Raw genomic sequence first — 22166 nt, forward strand, 5'->3', positions numbered from 1 at the left:
TTTAAGAAAATTAATGAGCTGTAGTAAGCCATTAAGACTGTGGTAATTTGTTACCGCAGCAATAGGAAACTAATACACTACCCAAATCCATTTCATCCGCTACCATGTATGTATGAGATACTCTGAGAACTGCAAAGATGAGTAAGATGTGGTCCCTGCCCTTAAGGAGACCTGTGCGTTATGTGGGAGACGGGCAAGAGCACCTGTAGCTGAAAGCAGTGCTTCTCAACCTCGGTTGCCATTAGAATGGGGTGGTGGAGGAGAACTTAAAAGCTCCTGATGCCTAGGCTGCACCCCAAACCAAGTATATCTGCATCTCTGGCATTGGAACTTAGGCAACAGTATTTCTGACTGTGTTCTAGGTAATTCCAATGTGCAGCCAGGTTTGAGAACCGCAGCCTAAAGCACACTCAGCCAGGGATCTAGAGCAGCAGGTGACGATACATTACAATCAAGATTAAGACTTTAATATTATTAATATTTAATATGATCATTAATGATACCACTTACCTGGAGCTCACTAGACAACTCTAAAATTCTGCATTTCGGTCATTGGTCTGCCTCTTTCTCCTGGAGCCACAGTTTTGCCCTTTCCTACTTCTATTCCTGCCTATATCTCCCACCCTGAATTCCTCCAAGTTCCTGCCATTCCAAAGCAGTGCTGCTCTTGTTAATAGCAGAGCATTTGAGAGTCGCATAGAACCTTAGAAATGAGCTCAGCCACTTACTTCTTTATAGATGAGGTGGAAAGAGCGAAGTGATACTTGACTGAGTGCACATGGGTGCAGTGGCAACATCTGGACTAAACCCAATTTTCAATCTCAGTCTTTCCACTACATCAGTCTTTGCCACAAAATCTTTATAACACCCCCACAGTATCGCCAATGACCTCTTTTCATGATGAAGATGGAGATAAAGATACTTCTCTTAGAACGGCTTTTCATCTTCTGGCTAGAATGAAGTCTCACTGGAAACTTTTAAAAGCTAGACACGGTTTTTAAATTAGCAGAGTCTAGCAAAAGGCATGTTCCTGAAGAGTTGTCGATCAAATTACATAAAATAATTTTCATGCACTAGTACTTTTACCCATTATGTAAGGTGAGTAATCACCTACAAATGAAAACAGCCGTTCCCTGGGCTCCTTGGAAAAATGGCTGATTCTAGGAGTGGGGTAGGCAAAATACAAGATAAACCTGGAGCATCTTGTAGTACCAGAAAGTAAGGAAATAAATGCTCAAAAACAAGCAAAAAAAAAAACCCCAAAAAAACAAAAAACAAAAATAAAGCCTCACATTGAGGTGAGTATGCCAAAGGGACCTCAAAATAAAGAAGTATGGAATTATTACCTCAAATATAAAATAAGTATCCATGAGTCCATACTGATATAAATGAGTTAATAAATAAATGGAGAAAAGATAAATCTCCCATGCAGAAGAATTCCAAATAATTTATGTAGATACTGCACTCTTGAGGAGGTGGAGCATAAGTCCCCAGTCGTAAGTGTGGGCTACACATAGTAACTTCCTTCTAAAGAGTACAGTACGGAAAGGAGGTGGGAGACTAACTTTATAGTGGAGAAAGCTGACACACACTACCTTAGCCAGGTGATCAAGGTCAACATCAACAGAGAGAAATCACTGGTATATGATATAATGTGACGGAAATGGCACGTCACCTCTGTGGTCTTCCTCCCCAAAACTCATAACCCCAATATAACCATGAAAAAACATCAGTCAAGTTCCAATAGACATTCTACAAAATATCTGACCAGTACTCCTCAAAACTATCAGTCATCAAAACCAAGAAAATCCTGAAAAACTGTCACAGCCAACAAAAACCTAAGGAGACATGAAAACTACATGAAATTTGCTATCCTGGATGGGAGCCTGGAACACAAAAGGGGCATTAAGTAAAAACTAAGGAAATCTGAATCAAGAATGGACCTTAATGACAACGATAATGTCATTAATTGTAACAAATGTACTCCTATAAGACGTTAACAATCAGAGAAACTGGGTATGGGTATATGGGAACTCTTTGTACTACCTTCTCAATTCTTCCATAAAACTAAAACTGTTCTAAAAAAGGAAAGCTATTTAAAAAATAGCCATCTCGGGCCGGCCGAGTGCCACGATGGTTAAGAACTGGCTTGGGACGCCAGAGGGCCCCGGTTCGGATCCCACATATGAGGGCCAGTGACACTGCCCTCTACAGCTAAGATGCTGAACAACAGCTCAACCTGGAGCTGGGCTGCCTTGAGTCACTGGCGACCGCATAGGCTGCAGCCCCTGTGGCAGTGGGTTGCCATGGGCTACCGTGTGTAGCCAGTAGCCAGCGTGAGCGGCCAGCAGCCGCAGTGAGCGGCCGTCCAGAAGCCGGCGACTGATCTGCCTCGCCCGGAGAAGAGCGCAATGATGGTGCCAACTTGGGCCAGTGAAGCAACGTCCTCCACAACTAGATTGAAGAACAAAACGACAGCAACTTGTCTGTTCCCCTTCCTCCAATTCCCCAGCACTGTTCCCATCCCTCCAATTCCCTAATAAAAATTAAAAAAAAAAATAGCCATCTCCAACTTGTTAGTTCTGTAAATCCTAATTTTTTTCTTTAATCCTAATTTTTTAATACCAGTTTTTTAAAAACTGGGATCTCTTGCATGAAATTTTACAAACTTTAATCAGAGTCCTTTCTCCTTACGCCAAAGCATAAGACAGAGGATCTTAAAGTTGGTCAGGTGACAGAGAATTGGCAAGCTACAGTACTCAGTTGGTATACCCTACATAATCTTGAAATGTTAAATTCTTTTTTAAACTTTAATATGCTATTACTGCTATCTAATTTACCACCCATATTTAACTTTTCCTAATTATCCCGATAATGTCCTTTATAACTGTTTTCTTCTTTTTTTTTTGATCCAAGAGCCAATCAGGGATTAGGCATTTAGTGATCAAGTCTCCTTTAGTCTGGAATAGTTTTGCAGCTGTTTTTCTTTACTTTCTTTTTTGGTCTTTTAAGACATTGACTTTTTAAAAATTGCAGTAAAATACATATACCGCACAATTAACCACTTTAAACCATACAGTTCAATGGCCTTAAGTACATTCACATTTCTGTGCAAGCATCACCACTGTCAGGTTCCAGGACTTTTTCATCACCCCAAATCAAAACCCTGTACCCATTCAACGGTCATTCATGATTTCCTCCACTCCTCCAACCCCTGGCAACCACAAATCAGCTGTCTCTGTGGTTTTGCCTATTCTGCACATTTCCTATAAATGGAATCATACAATATGTGGTTCTTTGTGTCTGGTTTCTTTTACTTAGCATGTTTTCAAGGTTCATCCATGTTGCAGCATGTATCAGTACTTCATTACTTTCTATGACCTAATAATATTCCACTGTATGAATATAACAAAATTTGTGTTTCCATTCATCCACTGATGGACATTTGGGTTGTTTCCACCTTTTGGCTATTGTGAATAAGTGTTGCTACGGATATCCGTGTACAAGTTTTTGTTTGAATACCTGTCTTCAATTCTTTTGGGTATATACCAAGGACTGGAAATGCCAGGTCATCTGGTAATTCTATGTTTACGTTTTTGAGGAGTGGCCAAACTGGTTTTCCACATTTCATGTCTCCACCACTAATGTATGAAGGTTCCAATTCCTCCACATCCTTCCCAACACTTGTTCTGACATTTTCTTTTTTCTTTTGACACTAAAATTTTTGGTAAGTCCGGGTCAGTTGTTTTGCAAAATATCCCTCAATTTGGATTTTTCTGATTGTTTCCTCACAATTCAATTCAAATGACACATTGCTGACAGGAATATTACACAGATAATGTATCCTTCTCAGTGTGTCATGTGAGGAAAAACAACATATTAGTTTCTATCATAGAAAAAAGGAAGGATTTACTGACAGATGATATGGCTGTTAGACATATGTCTCTGCATCTCATAATAATAATACCGGCACTACTCTAAATGGTTTCCTAGTTTTCCATAATATGTGGTTGCTATTTGTGCTCTTCCCTTCGACTTTGGCTAGTACTTGCTTGCAGATAAGCAGCCACAGGTACAAATGTTCGTGGGAGAAAATAGAAAATGGAGATAATTCTCTCCATTACCTTGATTTTCTCCCCCCTGCAAATTGGAAAAGGACAGCTATGATTTGATGTCCGTGAGAAACAACCTTATTCTAGCCCCCAGGACACTACTTCAGGGCCATCAGTGCTAGGAGAGGAAAGGTTATCGGGCCCCAAGTTGAGGCCCTAAACAAGAGTTCTCCTGGCTCGAATGCCCAAAGGCCAATAATTACAGGCAAATTAGCTCTTGGAGTCCATTTCCACTGGATTACATCTTAAGATCAAGGTGGTGTGTCAAGCCTTGAGGAGTAGACCTAGGGAAGGCCCTCGGAGATAGCAGTGGGGTCTGACCCTATGATATACTGGGGGTGCCATTTCACATTTTAAGAGATGTTATCTTAAAACGTGTATACATTTCTTTTGGCACTCTCTGTATATGAAACTTCTCTGTAAACTATAACATACAAAGAGTCATTAATTATCTCCCTCTGGCTAATAGTAGGAATGTGAGCAAAACGGGTTCAAAGCTGAAGAAAGTCAGGCTCAAGGTTAGCCCTTATCTAGCCTCAGTCCACATCCATTTGCCACTTGTCAGGAAAAGCACTCACCCTAGCTCTCCAAGTCCATCCCCAACAGGTGAACCCTAGGAGCTATTTCAAACAACAATAGTAATAGCTATTACTCATTTGTTGAGTACTCAGGGCCGGGCACTGGCCTGAACACTTTATACTACTTCACTGAATTCTGACCACAGCCCCAAGGGGGTGTTAGTATCTCCATTTCACAGAACTGGGGGAATTCAAGTAACTTTCCCCAGTTCACTCAGTTAGTGAGTGGTCAAATGAGACTGGCACCTAGGTCTATATGTCTCCAGAGTCTTATGAGCTCAGCCACATGGCTGCATTCTCTCTCTCTCTGCCTCACAGCAACCCCAGAACACATGCATTCATCTCAGGACATGAGATGGGAAGAAGCTGCGTATAGTTCTTTTTGGGGAGCAGCTGGTAATCTCCAAATTGGGTGGGGTTCAGGCAGGGGTTAGTATGACAGCACCAGGAGGTGATGGTGCCAGCAGGGAAGTCCCTGGAACAGTGCCTGGAAAGGGGAAGACACAGCATCACCACGCAGGGCCTACCAGCCCCCGAGAGAAAGCCCTGGCCGTGTCTGTCTCACAGGACCCACTGCAGAGGAGAACACAGTTGGATACCCACCACCAGGAATGCTTGTGCTGCATATTGACAGGCTGGTACTCATGAGAGAAGGGGGAAGGGCATTATGCCCCCACCCTATTGGGTGTGCTCTCTCATCTGCCACCCAGTCAACATTCAATAAGCACCCACTCTTCACCAAACACAGCTGGGTCCTCAGAATCCAGAGGTGAAAAGGCAGTCTCTACCCTCAGGAGCCTGAAGTCCAGGGGGTGGCGGTGAAGACATAAACAAACACATAATTGCCATAATTGCAGCACAGGTAAGGGGTGTGACAATCAAAGTTCTGTACAAGGTGCTAGGGGAGCCCTGAGGCAGGGCTGCCAAGGAAGCCTGGGCCGAGACACAGGCGCTGGAGATTTCAGCTGCTGGGCTCTGCCTGACTCAAAAGCCACCCTAACTGCTGCCTTGAGTGGCACAAGGACCAGCAAGGGAGGAGGTGGCTGCTGTGGGCAGCACTGATAATGTTCCTGCCAATGTATGCCCATGGTTTATAAAGCAGGTACCACCCCACCGTCTTCCATCTGCATAGAGCTGTCCAATACAGCGAGGGGAGGCAAGTCAGCTACTTCTTGACAGAAAGGTTGAAATACAACTTTTGGGATCTTGGGGCAACTGCTCCAAGCCATGGGATCCCACTGATCAGGAACCCAGCAGCATGATTCTGGGGAGAAAATCAGAAGTTTCAGGTGAAAGGAAAAGTGAGATTTGAAACATCAAAGAGGAGCAGCTGGTCTTGGTACCAAAGGAGGCTTCCAAGTCAGGCTCCAAATGCCCCAAGGGTTAGGACTCCTAGAGCAGCAGCAGAGAGGTAGCCACTGCCACCACCGCCACCACCAAGTATGGGCCCAGACGATGCTGGCGACCTCCCCCGTGTGTTCCAGGCACAGGCACAAACACCACCCATTTACAGCTCCCCCGGCAGCAGGCCGGAACACTCATTCTGCCTGGAAAAGGAGTGGGCCGACAGTCCCAAGTATGGGTGCCTCCTGGGCAGAAGAGGGGAATTTGATTAGGATGCTGGAAGCCTGCAACAAAGAAAACCCAATAACCAGTCCCTGAAAGGGGGATGGGAAGAAAGATGACCCTGGTCTGGAGAAGCAGCCCTTCATCCCCAGCTGCACTCGTGTGGAATGTAACTCTGCAGCTCCGAGCCTGGGGGAGAAGTGATACTCAGGAAATCCCCAAAAGTACTGTCCCCTGGGAAGGTCAATGTCCAGGGAATTCCAGGACACAGAGAGATACATCCTTAGATCGAACTCCAGGTCTTGAAGAAAGAAAACAGTCCCCAAAATGATGCATTCATCTTTAAATAGTTCACAGAGGCAGAAAAACATTCTCCTTTAGAGGAGAAAGATTAAGGACAGAGAGACAGATATACTGGCTTTGGGTCACACAGTAAGTTGGTGCCAGAAAGAAACTGGGCCCCTTGTCCCTCCGTGCGCTATTTCTAGAGCCTCTGATTTTTTATGAGTCTAAAGTAGGGCCAAGAAGGGGCTCTTCTCTTATTTGGGGTGGTGCCAGCTTGGTTAGCCAGATCCTTTGACCTCGAAGGAAGCATTTTTACCAACCTCTCCTCCTGGCTGCAGCCTCCCAAAGTTATCTTTCTGGTAAAAGGGGGGTGGGGTGGAGTGAGGAAGTCCAAGAAAATGACCATGAACACAAGTGCAACAGATGCGCCCAGCTGTTGTCACTGGGGAGCACAGATAAGGGTGCAGGGCCAGAGGCTCCTAAGGAGACGCAGTCTTGGATGATAGAGGAAGTCCGCCTGAGGACCTGAGGGCCCTGCGTTGTTAGTGCTAGCTCTGAGGATGGCACATCATCCTCCAGGATGGTATGTCACTAGCCTGGTACGCTCTGTGAGCTTGTAGGAGGGTTTGTGAGGACTTGCCTTAGGTAGGGAGTTCCCCTTAGGACATACCCTAGCCCTGGCAGAGTGGGGGTGAGAATTTCTACTGTTCTTCCATAGCCTCCAGCTGAAGCAGAACCTAGACCATGGGGGAACTTGGGGGAACTGGGTAACTACTAATACAGCTAACACCGCAGCTACAGTAGCAGCCAGCTGGGTAAAAGACTTCCCCTAGCACTGTGGTTAAGCAGAAAAACCACCAGAACAACCCCATTAAGCAGCTGTTCGACCCCGGATGAAACAATGAACATCTCTATGCTTTAGCTTTCTCATATGCGTATATAAAATGCAGGTGCTAGATAAGCTGTCTTCTAAATTTATTTTTCCAGTTCTAAAACTGAGTTAGGAGCTTGAACTTCATTTTTCTCAACACAATGGCTGAGAGTGAGCTGTCATCGCCACCCTCTGAGATGTCTCTCATTTGTCCCAACAGGCTAGCACTTATGTACCCTGTGTCTGTTCTTCACACCATGGCCCCCGTGAAACCTTTCCAGCAACTGGCTTAGATGCCTGGTCTGCTCCCTCTCCTCAGAAACATATTTTAGACTCATGATTCTTCCCTCCTGCAAGTCTGAACTTTAGGTCTCAGGCAGAGGTAGGCAAGCGTAATGGGCACCTAGAGCAGCAGCTCTGGTGTAGTTGGAGCTGAAAGAGAAAAGGGGAATGGTGGGGGTGGGGGTGGGGGGAACCTCCCTACATTCTCAAACCCCAGGGGCCCAGGGACTCTTTAGACATGAAACAGGATTGAGCTAGCATTTCATGATCTGGTCCAGCTGGATTCTCAGGTCCCGCAGAGTATTTCTGCCATCCTTGATCAGACTGGGTTTGAGTTTATGGAGGAGACTAAGGCCTACAGGGGTGAACATATTGCAACAATTAATGGACACAATTCAACAATTAATGGCAGTCAAGTCAACAATTAATGGCAGAGTGGGGATGAGAATCCAAGTAGCCCCAAGTCCAATATTTTCTCCCCTTTTCCACCCCCAAGCAGAAGATTCTGAAAGGACCCCTGGCCTTCCAGCCCAACATAGGGTCCTATTTAAAGAAGCAGAAGACTGTCAGACCCCAGGGAATGAAGTCTGGTCCTGAGAAAGGTGGGGCAAAGTTTGTGACGGTGCTGGGAAAGACATCCACACCTGAGGCCATTCCTGTCCCTCCTCAGCCTTTGGGGAGAAGGGGCACTAGAGGCCTGCAAAAGGAGATGAAAGCCTTTCGCCCACCCTCTCTAAGGTAAGGGGCAGGGAAGGTCTGGGTTTCCCACTTCCTCTTTTTTCTTTGCTAGCATATCCTCCCAGTCCTCAGGCCTGAAAGTCCCCCAGTCATGAATGTACCCGTGGGTCTGCCTTGGGCCAACAAGAAAACCCACTCCTCCCACTCAAACCCACCTTTTTGGCCTGACACAGATCCTTATTCGATGCCCAGAGACTACCCATAAGTCTTTACTGAATCTCTTGCATACCTCCCCCCCGCCCCCGAAACCCCCTCTAGACAAGGCGCCACTGTGGTGTCCCTCCCCAGGATAAATTACCCCAAAGTGCCATAATTCCAGAAAACTAGGCAGTGCCGCTCACCATGCTCGCCTTGAACCGGGCATCTCAGGACGCCCCTCCTCAGACGCGGGCAGCCCACTCCACCCTCCGCGGGTGCCCTGCAGCCCAGGTGCCGCCGCGACCCCCAGGACTCACCCAGAAGAGCATGTTGAAAAAGAAGAGCAGGTATTTCACCAGCGGACTGACGAAGGAGAACTCCTCTACGTAGGCAGCCGGCGCCCCGGGTCTCCGGGCCATGGTCCCGCCGCCCCCGCCCCCGGGGGCCTATCTCCCCGCCGCGACTGGCCCACCTGCGCGCTCCGCGCCTGGGGGCATGAGCCGCGCCGGCGCCGGAGCCCGAGCCACCGGGAGCTGCGCCGCGGCGGGAGACGGGAGGTGCCCGAGCCCTGCGTCCGGGAGAAGCGCGGGCAGGGGAACGGCGCCGCCACCGGAGCCGCGGGGAGTCGCTGGAGCCGCAGCCGGCAACGTGAGCGCAGAAGACTCGGTGGCGGCTGGAGGACCAGCCTGGCCCTCCCGGCTCCCCAGGAAATCGGGCCCGCCCCCGGACGCCCATTGGCGCAGCTGCCGAAGCTTGACTTCTCATTGGTCGGTCGCTGATGTCACTAAGTGTCCAGCCATCCCTCTCCTCGGAGAGGCGGGGGAGACACCTGTTCGGTGAGGGACAACTTGCTAAAGGGTCAGTGGTTCTGCTTTCTCCCCTGAGAAAGAAAGCATCCAGGCTGCAGCTGCTCAAGGGGAAGGGGATGGGAAGGAATGCACACTGCATCACACACCCACGTCCTCTACCCAGTTGCTGTGCACATATGCAAACACACATACATTAAAATCAACAAGTACGGGTACCGTGTGTTGAGCAATGCGCTGGGGGAATACAAGAGAATACAGAGATAATCCCGAGGGAATGACAATAAAATCAGGAAGACAAAACTAATCTACACATAACAATTAGGGAATATTTAAGAGTAGCTGCAATTCTGTTTAGTAACTATACATCTTAAATGCTTATTTCAAAAGCCCTATAACCCAATAGTGGACATTTGGAAACATCACCAACAGTCCTGTCATCCAAATTCATTACTGTTTCAATTCCCACTCTCTGTTTCCTTAAAGTCTTGATCTACACGCAGACACCGTTTTTAACACGCTGATCTGACATACACATAGGTTGAGTGCAGTGTAGGTGGTGGACAATGTGCTAGGTACCATAACTAATACAAACATGAATGCTGTAGACTGAATGTTTGTATCTTACCCCCTCCCCCAAAGTCATATGTTGAAATCCTAACCCCCAAAGTAATGGTATTAGGAGATGGGGCCTTTGGGAGGTGTGTAGGTCCTAAGAATGGAGCCCTCATGAATGGGATGAGTGCCCTTATAAAAGAGACCCCCAGAGAGCTTCCTAGCTCTGTCCTCCATGTGAGGACACAGCAAAAAGACAGCTGCCTATAAACCAGGAAGTGGGATCTTATCAGACACTGAATCTGTGGGTCTGTGGGTGCCTTGGTCTTGGACTTCCCAGTTTCCATAACTATGAGCAATAAATTTCTATTGTTTATAAGCCACCCACTTTATGGTATTTTTGTTATAGCAGCCTGAATGGACTAAGACAATGGGCGTGAGGGAGGAATCTGATTCCATCCTCATCAACTGCATGACCTGGGCAAGCTGCCTAATCTCCCTGAACCTGTTTTTTTTAACATTAATTGGGGAAAGTCCTGGCCTAACAACATTGACATGAGGATTAAATGTGATAATGCATGCAAATCACTTAGCACAGGTTGACACATAGAAGGATTCACTAAATACAGTGTTTTGTTTTAACAGAATTTAGAATCCAGTAGGAAAATATATTAACTGCACAAATAACTATAATACATTTGGTGGAGAGTTAGTGAAGATATCATGGCAAGTGGAATTAGTTGAGAGGAAGAGATTTAGAATAGTGAAGGTGAGGGGAAAGGTAATCCAGGTGAACAAAAGGGTGGATCAAAGCCTGGAAGTACAAAAGCACTCTGTGTATTGAGTGAAAAATAAGCACACTGGTTTGGCTGGAGCAGAGGACATGCTTAGTATAGCAGTGGATGATAAAACCGACTGATGCCAATACAAATTGAATTGAGTTAAAATCGTGGAAGGACTTGAATATCAGATTGGGGAATTAGTGCTTAATTGATTTGGAAATAAGAAGAAGGGAATGATTTAAGACCTACTTTATTTCTCAGTTAGAGTGGGAAAGAGGCTGCAGAGAGAAAGGTTTGTTAGGAGACCACTATTAATAGTCTAGATAATCAGATATTAGGATCTAATTTAGAGGTAATGGACAGAATTGATAGGAAAGCATGGGAGCGAAGCCATTGGGAAGACAGAGTCTCTAGGACTAGGCTACGGTGGGGGTAGGGGTGACAGGAGCACCAGCGGTGGGGTAAAAGAAGTGAGCCAAGGCCAGGTTTTTGGGAGACTGGCCATTAACAGGCTAGGTGACTACTTGGAGATCAGTTTTAGTATGAAGTGGGTGGGGTGGGCAGAAGTCATTTTACAAGAGATTAAGCAGTGAATGGGTAAGCAAAGTGTGGGTACCCATTTACAGAAGTTAGAGGAGTGAGGACTGAGAAAAAGACCATCTATTAGATGACTGTCCCGAGATCAATTTTAGTACAAACAGGAAGAAAATGGTGGATTACAGGTAAGGAGGGAATGGGTGTGTGTGTGTGTGTGTGTGTGTGTGTGTGTGAAATGGAACCCGTGGATGAAGACTGTGGACACCCCTACTTACAGGTTTGAAAGTTACTGGAGATTTAAGAGACCTTAGAATGAAGGGAAAGTTCTCTTTTAGCATACAGGAGACTTGACATGCTTGGAGGCAAAACAAGCCAGTAAAAAAGGGATTGAGGTGGATAATGGGTGGGACAAGGTTTTGGAGTTAATGGTGGGATCAGGAGTCAATGAGATAACCACAGTGTCCATCATGCAGAAGTCAGGGACAGCACCCATACAGTAGGAAGCCATGTAGCTCTAGAACAAAGAATAAGGAAATGCTCCATGTACTGAGTTGAAACAATCTCCGAGATAAACTATAAAGTGAAAAAAGCAAAGTGAGGAAAGGTGTATATAATGTATTACACTCTGGTTGAAAACAAAGAGAGTGACAAAAATAAGAAATGACATTTGCATTTGCTTGCATCTACTTAAATTCTGGAATGATACAAAAGATACTAAGAAAGGAGGTTACGTATTGGAGTGGGGGTAAGAACTAATAAGAGAGGAGAGAGACTTTACAGTATGTGCCATTTTAATTTTTCTGATTTTTGAAACATGGAGTGTATTAATTATTCAAAGCATTAAATTAAAAAAATTATATCCTTATTATGGAATGCTATGCAGCCATTTCGGATAATGGAGAAAATATAAGTGCTGACTTGGGAAGAGGTCCATGATATAGGAAGTGTGAAAAGCAGATAGTAGAATCAAGTATATAAAGTATCAGATAACCAGGAAATGGTTTCAATTTATTTCAGGTCCTTGGAAGGCATTTTAAGTCCTTGGTATATATTATCTGGCCTTTAAAAATAAAAATCACAGAGGTTATGTAATAACACATACAATTTTTATAATGTAAGTGAAACATTTAAAAAAGCATATTCACAGGGTGAAATATGTGTCAATATCAATAGAGATGAGCCAATGAAAATGTAAAGGTAAAATCAGGTGCATTGATGTGGTGGGATGTGTAGCCATTTCTAACTTTAAAATTATATTTAATATTATGATATATGGTTATGAAAAGAATTAAAATATGTAAATGATATTTCTGTAAAGCAAAAAAAAAAAGTCATGTGGCTGGAGCTAACATTGGCAAGAAGATGTGTGAATAAAGGAACAGTGACAAGGAGAAGGAGTTTGAAGTAAAGCAGGGCAGGAGACTGGAGGAAACATGGTTTAGCATCAGTGATAGCCCAGCTAGGCTGGCTGAGAATCACAGTGATCCCAGTTAGCCAGGCTGGTGATTGCCTCAAAAAAATACGTGGTAGCCTGGAGAGCCCACTGTGAGAACTACAAGTGCTGAGAACTGCAAAAAGGCAAGTGATGCTGGGATGGCTTGAACCGCACCATTGCAAAGCCCATCTGTGAGACTTAGGATTGCAAGAGAATTAACTGCTGGTACGTGAGTCTGAGAGAATTAAAAGGTTTGTCGACAAACCTCTGTTTAGCCTTAAAAAAAAATTTTTTTTGTCTTTTAACTTTTTCTTGATATACAACATATCTACAAAATGCATCATTCTCTTTTATTTATGTGCTCTTCTTTCTACCTTTTGTATATATACTTTTAAAATCTGAGCTCACTACAAAACTACGTGTCCAGAGTAATCAGAATTTTGTAAAATGGAAACAACAATATTTCTAAATGTATAGAAGGAAATGCATCATAATGTAAATAATGATTATCTCTGCATGGTAGAATAATGGTTGCTTTTTTGTGTGTTACTTTTGTTTTTCCCCAAATTTTCTTTAGTGAACATGTTTTACTTGTAGGAAAAAAATGTTTGGGGTTCTTGTTTTCACTTTTGATTAAAAACATTTTCAAATACACAGAAAGGTAGAAAGAATAGTCTAAAAACATTTATAGTCCCATTACCAAATTTTCACATTTTGCCATGTTTGCTTCATTCATTATTAAGCCATAGCCATCATAACATTCCACCCTAATTAATTCAGTTTTCATATCTTTAAAAAATGACTTTTTAAAACATAACTACATTAACATAATAATTCCTGACAAATTTAACAATAATTCCCAAATATCAGCTTGTACCTAGTTCATACTCAAATTTCCCGAATTTACTCCAAAATATTCCTTAGAGCTGTTTGTTCAAAGCCGGATTTAATCAAGAACTAGTCCTTGCATTTGGTATTACGTGGGATTTTTTTTTAAGAAACCTGACTTAATTGAAACTTCATGAGCAATTAAAACAACATTTCATGAAGAAGATGTCATTTGAAATTCTATTCTTAAGGATATGTCAGAATTGACATGGGTAGAGAAATGAGGAGGTCATTTCAGGAACAGAAATCAAAGTGAGAAAACGTAAGAGAGACAGGTAAGACAGGTAAGTAAGAAAGGTAGCAGATGTGTTTGAAGAGTGGTATGTAGCCTAGTTTATTTGGATCAAAAGGAAGGGAATAATGGGGGATAAAATAAGCAAAATAAATTGGAGACAGATCATGGAGGGCCTTGAAGTTATTTCCAGCACACTCTGCAGAGCACTTGAGAATTTAAGTGTGCCCCAGATGTGAATAATCCATCAGTTCATAATGCCTGCAGGACAGTGGCTGTGTTTTATACATCTGTGTATACCTGGTACCTAGCAGAGCATACCTTGTGGGATGCTCAGAGTGTAGTCATTATTGAAAATATGGTGCCACTGAAGGAATTTTAGTTGGAGACTAACATGCTAAAGATCTCCTTTGGGAAGATTTAGAAAACTGGTTGGTAATGATGGTGAATAGAATAAGAGTTTAGAGAAGAGAGCCAGCTAGCTGGATGGGTTAGAGCAATTGATAAAGGCTTCACAGAGGAGGCGGTGCTTGGCTAAACTAGGTGGGGAAACAGCATGAGTCAGGAATGAGTCAAGGACAGCGAAATGACAAGTGAGGAGAATGTACTTTGGGGTGCTTTGAGAAATGAGATTCCAAAAGATAAGGTCAGGAATGGTTTAGGGGGTCTAATCTCTGTTGTTATTTAATAAATGACCTCTGATCATCCTTGAATTCAAGATGGGGAGGTTGAAAATTTGTATCTACTTATGTTCTTTCATATAAGAAGAACTATTAGTACAATAAGGAAGACAAAATTGGATGAGATTATTCTGAGACTAAAAAGAATTAATAACTCAAGAAAGCCTAAACAAAGGGAATATTAAATCAGAATTGGATTGTGTTCATTTCAAATTTGTTAGACAATTGAAATATGATACTGAGTACAATTGCACATGCGATATGGGAATATGATTGGCAGTATTAGCAAATTTAGTTAAAATAAACTTAATAAAGAAAGCAAAACATTTGCTGAAAACCATTTACTGTACTCTCATTGAAGCTTCTCAGTTTATCCCCCTTCCAGAAGAAGGTTGGACCCTCCTCGGAGTTATTCAAGTTAAGGTTGGTAGGTGCGGGGATTGGTGCAGAGCTGAAAACAAAAACCAAAAACCAAAAAACTAGCTATACTTACTTAGCTGCCCAGCAAATGACTCAAGCTTGTATGGATTATTTGGCAGTGGTTCTCAAGATTTCCTGAGCACAGGGATCACCTGGGGAGTTTGTAAAAAGTGCAGGTTCATTCTGATTGTTGGTTGGGAGGGCAGGTTGGGCAAACAAGCACATGAAAATTAATCTTCATAAACAAGCAGCCTGTGTAATTCTGATGTAGATCACCTATGGACCACACTTTAAGAAACTGCTAATGGTCATGCTGATGAGGATAGGAAAAGAAAAGCAACCACAAATGTGACCCAACACCGGGTTTTCTCAGTGATATCAGCTAGTTGTGATCTGGCAGGGGAGACCCAAACCTCTGTTCCTGAAGGGTTTGGCCATTTAAGAGTCCTGCCTCTATGGGTTATGGTAGTTTTTCACTGACTTTAATCACATTGTGATTCTGCTTGTCTAAGGGATGCTCCCAGGAGACCACCTGCATGCCAGACATACTCCTCTTTACTTCCATTGTATAGTAGCTTCTCAGTTTCCCCTTATCAGTCAGGATCAATCACCACAGCCAGCACAATAACCCCTTTCTTTGCCTATTGAGTCACTGGCTATGGCCACTTTATTCATTAAGCTCATTGGGCAAGGACAGGATGGCTGGAGAAGAAAACTGACTAATAGCCACAGGACAGGCCTTCTTGCTGATTTGATTATTAATATCCGCCTCTACTGATGTTGCTCTTTGTAAGCATTCATGTGGAACACAAATATCTTTTCACCTTCTGTGACTATTCATATACCTCTATTCACATAGCATTTCCCCTGATGGCCTTGTCACCAGTAATCCACTCATGTTACTTTGGTGTCCCTGACCATCCAGCCAGATCTGTAGCCTTTATCCATGAGTTAGTCTATAGATGTACCTCTGACCATCTCTCTTTTTAGGCACAATGAACAACCAGGCACACTGCTTGAAGTTCTGCCCACTGGGAGGGATCTCCTTCACACTATCCTTAGAGCCACCTTGGAGTGTGTACAGAGCTGCAGGGATCCACTCTGAATACAGCCAGCCTATCATACAGGACCATTTGTAAACTAATCCTAAATTGTCTTATTCCTTAGACAACTGGTCATAGGGAGCTCTCCATGAAGCCATAGATGCAGGTAAAGAGGGAGGAGGCAATGTGGTAGGAGTGTGGTCATAGACGTCTGTGTTACTTGCTCATGTAAATTACTTGTATCTTCAGAGCCTGTTTGAGCTCAATCTCCCAATCTTATATACACCACTTCCAATTGCTAATGGACTATGGCTACGCATGCCCAACTTCATGGCTTGGTGGATGGACAGCTCAGGGCAAATCAGGTGGTAATGATCAAGCATTTAATTTTTACTGAGATCCAGTAGCAAGTCAGAGCTATTTCTCCAAAGGAGAGTAGTTATCTTCAGACACTAGCATGGTTTTGCTCCAACATCCCGAGTCTATTCTGTGATTCACCTATAGGGGTCTGCCAAAGGCTTCACACAGCATTTCTGTCTGTTGTGGACACTTCAAACACCATCATATTTGCTTGGTCTTCCAACAAGTAGCAAAGCAGCTTGTGTGGTAGTCTGGACCTATTGTAGATTCTTCTCATGTCCTGAGCCCCACTCAAAACTGGCCAATTTTCAGGGCACTCAATAAATGGGCCAGAGTAGCATTCCCAATGAGGTATATGTTACCTCCAAAATCTGTGGAGGTTCATTAGGTATTGTGCCTCTTTCTTGGAGATAGGAGGGACCAGGTAGAACAATCTGTCCATTATCTTGAAAGGGTTATCTCAAATCCTCCAGACCACTGGACCCTAGACATTTTACTGAGGTAGGAGTGATTGTGGGATTTATTTCTAACCCTCTGGCATATATGTGTGTTTACCAATGCATCTACATTATTGCTACTTCCCGCCCATTGGGTACAATCAACATGATATTAATATCATCCATGTAATGAACCAGTATAATGTTCTATGGAATAAAAAGGTGACCAAGGTCCATGCAGACTAGATCATGACATAGTGCTGGGGAACTGATATAGCCCTGAGGTGGAAAAATGAAGGTGCATACTGGTCCTGCTGGCTGACAGCTCACAGCTTCTGATGGCCTTTACTAACAGGTATAGAGGAAAAAGCATTCATCAGGTCAGTAGCTATCTACCAAGTGCCAGAGAAGAGCAAAGAAACCTTCAGCAAAGAAACCACAGCTGGAAGAGCAGCTACGATGAAAGTCAGCACATGACTGAATTTATATTAAACTGCTTTCCTTCTCCAAGATCCACTTGTCTTCATAGGCCAAATTAGCAAGTTAAGTGGGGATGTATTGGGAGTCATCACCACTGCATTGCTCGAGTCTTTTTTCTTTTTTAATATTTATTTATTTATTTTATTTTATTTTATTTTATTTTTCAGCTGAGCCATCCTGCTACCTGTTGGCAGCTCAGCGGCTGCTCAGCTCGGGCCGGAAATCGAACTGCTGTTGCTCAGAGCTCAAACTCTTGAGCAAGCTCTTAACCAACTGAGCCACTCGGCCATCCCTCAAGTCTCTGATAGAGACACTAATCTCAGGAATGTGGTATTGCTTTTAGATTACTATACTGGTGGGTAGAAAAGCAGTTCTAAAGCCTTCCACCTGGCCTTTCCTACCATAATAGCTCTCACTCCATGAATTAAGAAACCACTGTGGGGACTTTGCCAGTTGCTGAGTATGCCTGTGCCAATGATACATTACAGAAGTGGGAAAATAATCGGAGGATGGTTGTGGGAACCCACTGGGCCCACTGTGAGATAAAGCTGAGGCAGAACTCCACTGAGCACCTGACAAACATAAACCCTTCTTCTGACTAGCAGATCACAGTGGCATTTTGGGTGTTCAGGCATTAGTATCAGTTCAGAGCTAGTGCCCAGTTTTCCTTAAAGTGTTTATTTCTCCTTTCCCAAGACACTGTCATCCAGGAAAACGGCTGCAGTTCCTACTAGAGAAAGCATAATTAATTAATTAGAAAAAGAACTACAGTATAAATTTTTGACTGTGTAGTGGGTTCCTTCTTCAAGGGGACCTCGATTCCCCTTCATTCAAGGGGCTCTGGTCTGTGAACTTGTTCCATTTTGGGAGTTGGTTGGTTGATATAAATTGGTAAAATTATACAATTCTTCAGTATGTATCTCACCTCTTCACAGGTTATATTCTGTACCTCATCCTGTAAGTTAAATCTTATCAGGCTAGGAGCAATGAGAAGTAGTAGGGATGGGTCCTTAGGAGGACATATAGTCCCTTGCAAGGGGAAGGACATTATGAGTTCTTTAAGCAAGAAGAGTCTGTTGCAAATTCTTAATGGGATGACATAGAAAGAAACAAATAAAAATAGTGAAGTATAATTGAATTTTCCTTTCAAGAATGATTAATTCTTTAAATATATGATTTCATTACATAAAAACAGATGGAATTTGTCTCTTTTGGAAAGAGAGGTTGGATATAAATTGAGTTCCATAGACTACATCCATTCTATTATGAAATCCACACATTTGTGACAGTGATTGCTAGGGTAGAAATTACCACTGGCAATTTTGATCACTATTAGTCATGCATTTTATGTCACGTTGATTAAAAGAGAGTTGCGACTCACTTTTTCAAGGTGATGTATTTGTAATAGGATACTGTTCTCTATGGTACATTTTGTGGGCATTCACCATGAATGAAAACCTGTGATAATAGATTTAAACTATTTTTTGAAATAAATCTGTGAAAAGACTTTGGATCCTTATATCCAGAATGAAGTTATGCTTATAAGAGTTCAAACACAGTATAGTAAATATGCTGTGGGCACCCATTATATGTCAGGCTGTTGTGCTGGGGTACAGATTAAAACATAATAAAAATTAGCCTTAGGCATAAACTAAGGAGCACACTATCTACCTGCAAGCTTAGCTAAATTGATTAGGTTCAAAACAGAAACTGGGCTCTGCTTTGTCAATGGAGACAGGAAATAAATTTGAAAACAATCAAAGATAATTCTGGAAACACCATACCAGCATCTCTTTAAAAAAAAAGTATTTCAAACTGTATACAGTTAGAACACATTCATTATTAAAAAATGCAAACAATAAAAAAAGAAGAAAATAAAAATCATAAGTTCTTCCAGAGTTTTCTCTGGGCACCTGCATGCACTGCCCCAAATGCATATTTTTCACAGAAATAAGTCTGATATTTAATGCTTTCCAGAGATGTAGACAACATCATGGGGAATATTTGAAATTTTTTTAAAAACAAGGGAAAGAATTCTGTAATTGTCTTTTGAATGTCCCCTGATAATCCTGCTTATTTTATTTATTAATATATACTATTTGGGGATTAATTCTTAGCAAGTGCTAAAATTGTTTGTGTGCCCACTTTGATGTGGAATTTGATATGTTTGTCAGAGTATGTTTTTTGCCTGGTGATTTGTTTGAAAGAGAGATTGAATCTGAAAAACAAAGGAAAAGGAAGAATAAAATAAACTTAAAATAATCGAATGGATGTTAAGAAGCAGTGAAGGCAAAGAAGCCATTATAAAAACTTGGTTAAAATAAAATATGATGAGCTTGGCCTTGTTTGCCTGGAACTGAGGGGGTTCCTGGGACATGGGACTTACAGTGCTGAAAACAGGACAGTCTGGGGCAAACCAGGAAGTCTGATCATCCTAGACAGAGCTTGGGGTGTTAACAGAACACATGCTATACACATCTTATTACAGCCTAAAATCTGAAAAGTCCTGGATTCTGAAACTGGTCTGTCCCCAAGGATGTGGAACAAAGGACTGTGGACCTGCATGTACATAGATTATCTCTGGAAGGCAATGCAAGCGATAGGTCAAATCTCCCGTTCCCAGAAAGAAAACAGGTGGCTTGAGGGCAGGGGTAGAAGGGAGAGTTTTCATTGCATATGCTTTTGCATCTTTTGACTATGAATATGCATGTATTACCTATGCAAAAAACAAATACAGTAAATTATTGAAAAAAAAACTGGTCAGCATTAATTTAGGGCCTCTGGGTATCTGCTACAATGAAGCTTATTGATTATTTATAAAATCAGTGGTTCAAGTATCATTTGCTCACTTACTCTTTGTGGCCATGTTTACAATATTCTTTCTACACATATCTCTTTACCCTCCAGGAACGGCAAGGAGGAGTGTAGGCAGCCCAAACTCTTTGGAGACACGCTATTTTAAGAGTTTCCAAAGTGGGAATGTTGGACCAGACAATGGTTCAGCCTGAGGAGGGGACTCTTCCTGTAAAGGTAATGAGACTCAACCAACCAGTCACAGCGAAATGATATTTACAACAGTGCTTACTTAGTGTAAGCACAGGGTGTCTAAAAAATTAGGAAACATAAGATAAACTGATTTTTAAATCGTATGTTATTTAGCTTTTCAAATAATATATTTTGGTTTCTTCAAACTCCAAGATACCTTTTCAGTGAAATGTCTCTAAATTTGAAGCAATAGATACATGTGTTAATGTGAAAACAAATTATTTCATATATATTTTTATATATAACATATATAATTTTTTAAATTATATATATATATAATTTTTCCTATACTTTTGAGACACTGGTTAGTGTATTTATTGTACTTTTTACAGATTAAAATTGGACTCATTCCTTTAAATTGGGGGCAGTCCAAGGGTTGAACAAAAAAATGCTGATGATATTATTTGAAAAGCTAACATATTGTTTGAAAACAAGTTTAGCCTATGTTTCTCGACTTTTCATACATCCTGTACTTTATATATATTTAATTCATTTAATCCTTTCAGTGATGACATGAGGTAGGTACTGTTATCCTTACTTCACAAATGAAACTGAGGCATAGAAATGTTGCCTAACTTGTTCAAGATTTTTCAGGCAAACACAGCCAAGAAGCTGTAGTCTGGGTTTAAACCCAGGTAGACTAGCTCTTGATCCGTTCTCATAACAGCTGAATCTACTTCCTCTTACTAAGAAAGTGTCTGAAGAAGTAGGTACTTGGAACTGGCTGAGTCCATGCAGGATTTAAAGTTTGATTCTGAAAAAAGAGAAGGAAGCTGGTATTAAATATGCAACATTTCCAGGCTGTACTGAAGTCTTCGGATAGTTCACTTATGATTACAGAATATGTTGCTAATGAAAACTGCTAAAAAATGGTACATATTTTAATATTTGCATACATCTCCGCTTCAGTCTCCATTTCTAATTACTGCTATTGTCTGCAAGAGTTTTATACAATACCTCCCAATACTACCTGGTGAGAAGGTAATTTTCTGCCTAGGAAGAGTCCTGCAAAACAGAAAAACTTCAATACAATCCTAAACAGTGGTTTGCACATTAGACTCTTTGGACAGTAAGGGAGTTTTCTTTGTCCCACAGTGTCTTAAAATTTTTGAATTTGAATGCCTTTAACTTTGACTTATCTGCTCCAATTAGCCAGTGTCCACCATTCCTAATCATATATTCAGCCAGCTTCAAACATTGCATGACCTCCTTGGCCCTAGTAGGCATTTAAGATTATAGTTTCAGTGCTAGAACCATACCTTACTAAGGAAGAGCAGGATACAAAGAGAGATAGAATTTGTGTGCTAGAGTAATACAGCCAATGAAAAGCCAGTGAAGAACGATTCAAAGTAACCAGGGGCACGTTGTTAATGGGAATAAGACTAGTGACTAGTGAGAGGTACTTCCTGTCTATAGGACAGAAACATGTTACAGAGAAAGCTAAAAAAAAAAAAAATCTAACACGTAGGAATGATCCCGGTGAACATGTGACTTGGTCAAAAGGCCCTAGGAGATCTTGGGGTTCTTTTTTAAGCAGAAAGACCACAAAGCAGAATATGAGTGGAGAAGTTTCAGGTTCTTTTGTATTCACTCAAGAAGTCAAAAGCACTGAGGTCCTTTAGAATCCAGTGAAAAATTCTAGCTGTGCTCAACTGGATAATGTCATCCTCCTAGATCACAGCAGGTGGAGGAGATAATAACATGTAGAACTCTGTGAGGCAGCAGGGAGGGGCATCATGGGCAAAGGTGAAGGGGTGAGACTGTGTGTGCCATTTGGAGGGAGGAAGTGCCAAAGAAACAGTGGGACTTTGAAAACCAGAACAGAGCATATTGAGGAGGAGCGAGAAATACTTTGGGGGCTGCTTGTGGAGGGTTTCAAAAGACAGGCAGAAGAGC

The 22166-nt window shown here is 42.4% G+C and overlaps 1 protein-coding gene across 2 annotated transcripts in view; it reads right to left on the reverse strand.

Annotated features, from left to right (window-relative positions):
• Positions 1–9264, reverse strand: part of TSPAN33 (tetraspanin 33) — a 24405-nt gene extending 15141 nt beyond the window's left edge. For both annotated transcript variants that reach the window (XM_019646081.1, XM_019646080.1), the window contains exon 1: positions 8888–9264. In XM_019646081.1, coding sequence (XP_019501626.1) covers positions 8888–8989 — 102 coding nt within the window. In that variant the 5' untranslated portion in view covers positions 8990–9264. The remainder of the gene's footprint in view (positions 1–8887) is intronic.
• Positions 9265–22166: the final 12902 nt, after the last annotated feature.

Source organism: Hipposideros armiger, unplaced genomic scaffold (genome assembly GCF_001890085.2).
Source record: "Hipposideros armiger isolate ML-2016 unplaced genomic scaffold, ASM189008v1 scaffold_97, whole genome shotgun sequence".
NCBI classification, from domain to species: Eukaryota; Metazoa; Chordata; class Mammalia; order Chiroptera; family Hipposideridae; genus Hipposideros; species Hipposideros armiger.